Source organism: Dermacentor andersoni, chromosome 1 (assembly GCF_023375885.2).
Source record: "Dermacentor andersoni chromosome 1, qqDerAnde1_hic_scaffold, whole genome shotgun sequence".
NCBI classification, from domain to species: Eukaryota; Metazoa; Arthropoda; class Arachnida; order Ixodida; family Ixodidae; genus Dermacentor; species Dermacentor andersoni.
In genome coordinates this window covers 51,652,701-51,661,464 of record NC_092814.1, presented here as the reverse complement: position 1 = coordinate 51,661,464, position 8,764 = coordinate 51,652,701, and the positions used below count along the sequence as shown (strand labels likewise).

The 8,764-nt window shown below is 50.7% G+C and overlaps 1 protein-coding gene across 3 annotated transcripts; it reads left to right on the top strand.

Moving 5' to 3' along the window:
• The first annotated feature begins 13 nt into the window (after window positions 1-13).
• Window positions 14-7,604, top strand: LOC126545363 (uncharacterized). 3 transcript variants are annotated; one of them, XM_050193190.2, is made up of 5 exons: window positions 15-441; window positions 502-1,013; window positions 1,079-1,321; window positions 1,368-1,596; window positions 4,812-7,604. In XM_050193190.2, the coding sequence occupies exons 1-5, from the start codon at window positions 141-143 to the stop codon at window positions 4,964-4,966; spliced, it is 1,440 nt and encodes a 479-aa protein (XP_050049147.1). In that variant the 5' UTR covers window positions 15-140; the 3' UTR covers window positions 4,967-7,604. The 3 variants fall into 3 exon arrangements, with proteins under 3 accessions (XP_054917445.1, XP_050049147.1, XP_054917446.1); XM_055061470.1 differs by having other exon boundaries at window positions 14-1,013; XM_055061471.1 differs by having other exon boundaries at window positions 15-1,013; window positions 1,377-1,596.
• Window positions 7,605-8,764: the final 1,160 nt, after the last annotated feature.

The window sequence follows — 8,764 nt, the reverse complement described above, 5'->3', positions numbered from 1 at the left end:
GCTCCCGAGCCGCTCGGAGTGGCACGGAGCCGGGCCGAGGGCCCCAGGGCCGCGACTGCAGGGCGCAGCCGAGACGCCATGCGACGGCGCTGGGCGAGCGGTGATCCACAGCGAGCCGGGCCCTAGCGCCTGGCGGGGCCATGCAGAGCCCTCCAGCCATGGACTACATCAACAGCCTGGTGATGGGCGCACAGCACCGCGACGGGGGCCTGGCGCTGCCCTCGCTGCTGCTCGTGCCCAGCCTGGGCGAGCTGGTGAGCCAGTTCAAGCAGGACGTGCACTACGTGCTGGCGGCCGACGACGGCCGGCGGCCCTCCAGGGAGGACGACGAGGCGCTCGGGGGCCGCCGCGACGCCAAGGCCGACCCGCAGCAGCTGCTCGTCGCCGGCGACGCCGTCAAGGTGTCCGGCCTGGACTTCCTCGGCGCCCAGGAGGACAGCGGTGAGTGGCCCTCGCCTCGGCGTGGCGCTCGTGCGCTGAGCACCGCGCTCTGCCCACCAGGGGTGCAGTTCATCAAGGTGGAGGCGTACGAAGACCACAGCCTCAACCTGGACGGTTTCGCCAGCGAGTCGCCGTTGCTGCACGAGAACAGCAAGGACGTGGCCCTGAGCACCATCAACCAGGACCCGTCGATGCTGCTTGAAGACCTCACCAAGCACAGCACGGCCTTTGAAGAGGCCGCCGACATGACCGACCTTTTCGTGACACCGCTGGGCGAGCAGAACGCGCCCAACAGCCTGGTCGCGCAGCCGGACGGCAAGGAGAACAAGAAGCTCAAAAGCAGGCGGCCTGCGTCGCCGCCGGCCAAGGAGGACAAGTGCTGCTCCGCGCCAGACGAGCCGGAGCCCTCCCGCGACAAGCCCGAGCCGCAGGCCATGCTGGAAGGCAAGCTGAAGATCACCGCCAGCAACCAGTTGGCCCACAGTCTCAACCTGGATGTGCTGCCAGTGGACTCGGTGATCCTTGGGAACTTTCTTTTGGTGCCTGACGCGATGTCACCGGTCAAATTTCAGGTAAGTCACGACGTGACCAGACTTGCGAGTTTGAATGGCAGCTTTCTTCGCGGCGGCTATTGCAGATTCTGCATGAAGACGGAACCACCATCAAGGAAGTGAGCATCAATGCCATCTGCAAGCTGGAAGGTACTAATCCCACCAACAAAGACAATTCAGGTGCCGGCGAAAGCCCAGGATCCTTAAAGAAAACCCCGGAGAGCCCACCGAAAAACTCGAGGCCCTTCCAGTGCGAGATGTGCAGCGCTACCTTCAATCGCTTGGGAAACTACACACGCCACCAGAAGATCCACACGGTACGCACAAAGGTGAGTAATACTGCTGGTTATCCAGGGCTGCACCACATCCCAGCAGTCTTCGCAGGAGGACGAGCGGTTCCACTGCAAGGAGTGCGGAAAGAGCTTCATTCAGCGCTGCGACCTGACTCGACACCTCCACGTGCACACGGGGACGGAACCGCATCGGTGCTCGCTCTGCGGCAAGGGCTACATCCGCCACAGTGACCTGGTCACCCACCAGCGATTCCACAACAAGGAGAAGCCCTTCGGGTGCCCTCACTGCTCCAAGGGCTTCTCCCAAAGAGGTGGGCTTCTCAGTGCGGAAGCAACTCGGGCGCGCTCGACCCGTTGCTGGCGGGTCGCGTCGTAACAAAGACGTATTGAGGAAACGATCACCATTGGGCTAACGGATCGGCGAACATTAGAATTGCAATGGCATGGCGTTGACGCAGCTCTCTAGGACACAGCCCTTTAGCATGACCTCAACTAAAGTGCTGTGTTCTCAGCGGTTGTGTCAACTGATAATGTGTACTAGGAGCTAATTGCGCACGACCGCGAAAATGTTTGTATTGTGCTGTTGAGCTCTAAGCAAGGAAACCGACACGTGCACTGGATTTGTCTTCGATCAGTGTGGCTTTTGTGGCTTTGCGATAACAAAATACTTAAGTACATAGAATACCAGGTGTTTCAGCGATCACTTTCAACATTCTGAAAGGCTGCTTGTGGCAGATAAGCACAACTGTAGTTCGTGAGCTGGCCTACTCGAAGAGGTGGACACTACTTGCACAAAAACTTGAAATGTACAATCGACTAATTAACAAAAACTCACTAATTAAGTTAAGTTATGGTCCATATTGCAACTTACAAATTCCAGCCCTGGAGTTCGCAAGGCGGATCCATTTGGAACGAATTTCAGGATGACACCAGTTTCGAGCTATTAATTCCCAAAATTTGCATTCCAGTTATTTTGTGCTTGGAATGCATGAAACAGCGTTTTGATAAAAAAGTAACTGGGACGCCAATGTATTTCTCCGCAAAGTTCGGGAATTAATATCTTGAAATTGGTGTCATCCTGAGAATTCGTTCCAAGTGGATCTGCATTGCGAACACCACGGCTATAATTTGTAAATTGCAATATGGGCCATAAGATAATTAGTTTAAAACTTAATTAGTGAATTTTGTTAATTAGTTGATTACGCATTTCAAATTTTTTTTCGTGTAGTGTCCGCCATTTCGAGTCCACCACCTCAGGGACTAGAATTGTGCTATCTGCCACAGGCAACCTTTAAAAATTTTTGCAAGCGTTCGCTGAAACACCCTGTATAGACCCTTTCGCTGTTTACAAACATAGGCCCTGGACGGCTTCCGGTTTTGCCCACTGATGTAGTCCGTTAAACCTAGCGAGCAAGAAAAGCACTGACGGCTATATCGAGCAGCAGGAGTGCGTTAAAATCTAATCTCGCAGATTTTCAACGCTTTTCCTTTGTAGATAACGACAATTTTACAAGTCAAGATTGCCGTAAGTTATACAAGAAACTTTATGTATTAATTTTAAAGCGTAATGCGTATGTCTTTTATCTCAAAACTTAAAAATAGACACGCTTTGTGTTCCGGCGCAGCAGAGTGGTAAGGCCCGTCACCGGAAGTTTCTTGGGGCCACTGTCTCGCTGGTGTTATCGCGCGAGTGAAACCGTCTATAAACAAACGTCTTGGTTCTTAGGTGGCGCTGTCGACACCAGTCAGAACGCAAAAAATGGCACTGTACTGTTATATTGCGCATAAAGGGAGCATGTGAGTAAGCGCTAATTGAGAAAGAGAGAAACAATACCTAGGCGTGCGCCTTCGCTATTATGTGCGTAATTTACGGAGGAGGGGGTTGGGGTGGTAGGCGCATCTTAACTTTTATTTTGTGCTTTGGTCCTTAATATCAGATAATGTCAGCGGACACATATGCATGAAAGTGTGGGACTAGGACTTTTCTGAAATTCTGCCATTCCTTTTGCGTTGCGTGTCCGATTAGCTTAGGACATAATTGGTGGCACAATATCAAGCAAGCTACCAAGATCAAAAGACGACAAAACGGCGAATTTCATGTCAATTATTTTCACTAGTGGTCCCAGTCATACCTTTTGGGTCAAGCTATGATGCATTTTTGTTTTGTTTTTTTCTTTTTGTACAGCGAAGCACGATAGTTGGACAGTAGAAAATGAAAGAAACGAAAAAAGTTTGCACCGAGACAAGAAGTGAGAGATTTACTATGTCAGAAGAGTCAACAAGCCGGCCTGTATCAGCATGTTCTGGCCTGATTCTTGGCTTTGGTTCAGAAAAGGATAGTAAAAAAAAAACAAAGAGATGAATGACGATGGCTGTGATCCATGTTGCGCAAGAAGGCCATTAGAAGACAGAGCCCCGTTGCGGTGTAATATGGTACACCTAAAGGAACTAGCTCACTAGTAAGTAATAAAGACAGGCAGGGTACTGCAATGACGCAGATTCAAATCAGCGCAGGTTGGTGGACGAGGTATCTAAGAAAACGCATAAATATCTGTGTCCGAAAACTTGCGCGTATTCAGCACACGTAAATCTCAAGAAATTAGTGATCATGCGAGGAGTAATGCTTTCTGAGTAGAAGGAAATCTTGCTGTTATGTAATTAGGCGAGTGGAAGGTACTTGGGGAGGCTGTCCTACTACAAATTTCACTGAAGAAATGTGTGTGTGTGTGGGGGGGGGGGGGGGGGGGGGGGCGCCTGAGTGCGTGGCTGATGGAATAACGAGCCAGCAGGTGTCTCTTATTGGGTCTTGAAACACTTTTCAGTTGTCAAGAGATGAAATTGCTCACTGGTGTGAAGCTGGCAGATTTTAGGACACGCATTGAGGTGGTAAGCAGTGGGACGTAGGGTCGCCTTTCAGTTTAAGCCACCGCCGAAACAATAAGAGAAAATCAAGAGATCATTCACGGGATCGTAGAGAGGAACAAGATGACAAGACAACATCGCTATACTTAGTAGGTGGCCGCGAAATTCTAGGGGACGCGTGTATTGAATTGCTAGTTGCTGTCATGGTCTCTCTGAGAATAGCCTTTTTCAAAGCTCGTGTGATTTCCCTGTCTTGCGTCGCTGCACTGATACTTGACAGACAGGTGTTGACTCTGGCCAGATGTCGCCTACAGCTTGACAATGCGCAAATCGGGCTTCTTTGTCGCCGTTCTTCTAGCCTTCGTACCAGCCTCAAATAGCGTAACCTCGGAAAAGAGTTAAGAAGAACTGATTCACAAGTGACATTCTTTTCCATTAACGTGAGGAGGTTATGACCTGTGCTGCACTCGCAACAGTGGCTGCCACATTCACCAAGGTGCGAATGAACTTGCCCTGCTCGTTTGCACACCAGAGAAACGGTTGTTCGGAGCTTAGCGTGTTTCCAAACTGCATGTCGATTATCTTGCACCAGTGCAGTCACGTCAGTTCTCGGCAGCCGTTTCGCGCGAGGCGCACACTGAATGCGTTGATTGTCGCTCTGCAGGGGACCTCAACCGGCACCTGCGCTCCATTCACCTGCAAGTGAAGCCTCTGATGTGCGGCCACTGCCACAAGAAATTCGCCAAGGAGGCCACCCTGATCCGGCACATGCGCACTTCTCACCGGGAGATGCTGCTGCAGTCCGTTCTCAAGGCGTAGGGCCGCCTTTCGGTTTCAGCCACCGCGGAGCGCCACTGTTGTCATTAGCATCCTGTGTTGTCGCGCCCCGCTTATTTGACGACGCTTTGGAGCCGCACGTTATTTTTTTGCATACATGCGAGGCACACGATGTGTACAGTTTCTACGAGCCCGTAGCCATTGGTTCGAACGCCTGAATTGCACAGATCCTACATATGGTGCTTGTTTGGTTGCACGCAGTATTTGGTTCGAGCGTTCAAAACCGCTTTCAAGCAACACTTTTTTGTACAGGCGTGCCGTTGTAGCAACGGGCAAAGGTGGCGTTAGAATGTGACAACATATCGTTTCAAGCTGTTGTGAGCACCCACGGGCTCTGTAGACACCACTTGTTGCATCCTCCAAGGTGCAGTGTAAGTCTGTGAAACTGCACACTTCCTAAACGAAGATAGACGGATATTTAACTTTTTTTTGTTTTTGCTGTTGGCCGTAGCTGTCGACTTATGCCGCGGCTCCACTCAGAGCATTATCCCCCGAGCGTTCCTCGTGAGTTGTTGTTTTCTTCAGGCGCCACTGCACGAGAAAGCAGAAAGCATGCACTCCAAAGTTAACCCGCTCCTCGCACGCTTGATGTGTTAACGCCCCTAAGTGTGTAACATCGTCCCATGCCCAACAGTCCCTCGACTGAAAGCAATTAATCCAATAATATGGGACAGGCTGCTCCAACACTCCCTTACAAGTGTTAACTGGGCGATAACAACGGAAAAAGCTTGAGCTGGATCACGATCTGTTCCTCACAGAGCATATGACTGCACTTGGCCAGTGACGAGCGACCAGCGTATCTAACGAAGCGTTGCTCTAGCACGAGCAACCAGATTCGGCGATGGCAACGGCGAACCACGCCCACGATCGCAGCCAACGAACCCCATCGCCCAGCGAGCTAAGCCCTAGTTTTTTTGGGACTACGTTACACCGTCGGCAGGGCGAGTAGCTTTTTAAGTGCGTGGAGTGAGCAACCCGGTGACTGTTGTGCGGCTGGACAGAGGCGCCCAAAAACAACGGAGCGCCGCGCGCGCCCGCGTTCGGCCGCCGTGCCGCGCTCTGTTGACGGCGGTGCAGGGCGGCGCCCTCTGCTGCCTGTGTTCTCCCGGCGCTGACGCACGGCCGGCGCGCGCGCGCGAGCGCTTTGCCAGCAACCGCTGCCGCTTCGTGCAGCAGCCGCAAGCAAGCCACGCGCGAGGGGCTGCCGCGGCGGCGCTCCCCTCGCTCTCTTGTGATCAAGTCAGGGCTGGAAACTCCTGATTAACCATGTCTTCCATTTCGCAGAGGTATCCGCATGCCTTCTCGGTGTCTGTAAACTTTTTGGGTAACTTTAGATGTCTTACATTGAGAGTACACGTATTTTTGCTGTTTCGGGGAGGGCAGGACGGTCCGCTTCTCAGATCCGCCGCTGGCCCTGTCCATCTCTCTGAGTCTGTGTACCGAAACCACGACCGTGTGTGTCGGCCAGTGCGCGTTCGTTCCGACGGAACATCCAGGGCTTCCGCTGTAGAGTCTTATCTATGTGTGTGTGCGCGTCCACTTTGTTAGACGCATGAGCGTGTTTCTCTCTCTCTCTCTTTTTTTCTTTACGTGGCCAATGTTGCGCGCCGGGCGCACTGATGAGCCACCGACAGAATCAAAGATACAGAAGTAGGGCGGCAGAGCCGAGCGCGCTTCGCCTCCAAGCTTCGGGGTCTAGGCGCGTCGAGGAGAAGCCCACCCGGAGCGGCGCCACCAGCGCCGCCTGTGCGCGTTGACGGCGGTGCACATAACTGTGTGTCTTTCGTTCCACGCATGTGTATGTCGTCGCGTGAGCAGTCACATTCACTCGAGCATTAAATTCCGGCGAAAGACCGCACCCCTGTTCGCTCGCACCATGCAATTCTGCACCAAAGACTGGTCACGTTGCGGGTCCTCTTTCGGCCACCGTTTCTTTTATTCTTTTTTTTTCTTTTTCGCGCGCGGCTAGTTGTTGAGCATTAAAGGTTAGTGCCGAAAGAGTAGAAGATTGTCGCACGCCGACGAAGTTAGGCGTGCAACACTAGTCGAATACTCGTGACCTCCACAAAGAAAAAGTAAATAATGCCAAAGAACAACTGCATTCGTTGGTTGAGACGTCGTGCTACGTGGTTGATCTAAATGCAAAGCGGTTCCTGATGTACACTGGCTGAAGCAACGAAAGATTTGATAATCCTCCCCCCTCCCGTTTTGTTCCGCAAAGAAAATCAAACTGAGCCAGATGAAGGAGAAATACGTGTTTGTGGATTGGCTCCAATGTGCGACGGTGCTCAATTGGCTTGACCGGCATCGACAAGCTGGCCCCTTCCCCGCTCCATGGGGGCAGGGGGGTCCGCTGTGGGCAATAATTGTTTCTCGCTGTGCCATATTGTTGTATCAGAGTAGACAGAAACGTGGAACCTTGAAACCCCTTTGTTCCTTCTGTGATCTCCCTCTTTTTACGACTCTATTTTAATATATATTCACTATAGTATTTTTACAAACTGTATTTCAGACGATAATTTAATTGCTGTTGGTACAAAGAAAAAGATCTGGTATGTGAATCGTATAGCATCCAATAAAACCGATAACGTGCGCGCTAGAACAACAACAACAAAACAAATGTCTCAGTCTGCTCTTTCTCTCATTGTTGCTCTTTGCTTCTTTTTCTTCTTTTCTTATATATATATATATATATATATATATATATATAACCATTGATAACCATTGACTAACACTTGGCGTCAGCTTAATTTGGTGTTTATTTATTTGGACGACTTATGTTGTTTCCTGGCTTGTCTCGAACAGCACGCCGCTGCGCTTAATTGCTTCAGAACGCTATAACTACTAGATTAGTTCGATATCTCGCGGGAATTTTCTTCCGCAAAATGCTCAATATATATAATACCATGTAACTGCCGGTATACGGGGTGTCCCAACTACCATGCTCCAAGATTTGAAAAATATGCAAATGGCACGTACCTCGACCTACCCAAGGTAATGTTGTTTGCCGTCGCTTGGAGATAAATTATTTTTCCCGCTCCGCCTAATTACATAATTAGTCTTAATTAATTAATCAACTTCTCAAGTATTGAAGTTAGATGAACAGTGTCAATGAGAAAATTGCAGAGCAACATGAAAAACTGCCGATACGGCTTTCTCTTACTCAATATGTGCTACATAAAAGTTTTTTCCTGGCGTGAAAGAAACCCGCGAAATACACGCAAAATTACCGCGCGACTGGCGCTCGAGGCACTTTGCAGGAGTTTTTCATGTTGCTCTACCCCGTTGAAGGTGAGTTTGCTTCTTGCCGAGCCTCTGTGCGTGCGGGAAAGCCTAGCTCCTCTAGCATGTGACGTGCGTCGCAGTAGAGCGAAAGTGTAAAAAAAGAAAGCGAGCTATGGACCGAAGGGCGCTTCCTTGTCTGCTATTGGAACCAGCTGTCATCATCAAAGCGTACAGGGCGCTCAAACATGAAAAAGAAACACATAATCGGTGCGCAGACTTCATTTAGTGCGGACATACGATCTCAGACATCACTTACCTATGCCTGCCAAGTAGCCCTGCCGTCGCAGAATCCGGCCATATTGTTTAAATGCAAAAGTAAAGACAATTGGCGACTGTAGATGCAAATCAGCTGTTCTGTTTTAAGTATGTCGCTAGTGTGCACTGCACTCTACCCAGTCGAAAAATGTCTAGTGTCGTCGGGAGTAGGTTGACCGACGGCATTGTATGGCTGCGCGAGCGCGCCGTTGTCGTTCGCTTTCCTCGGTGTTCGTGAAG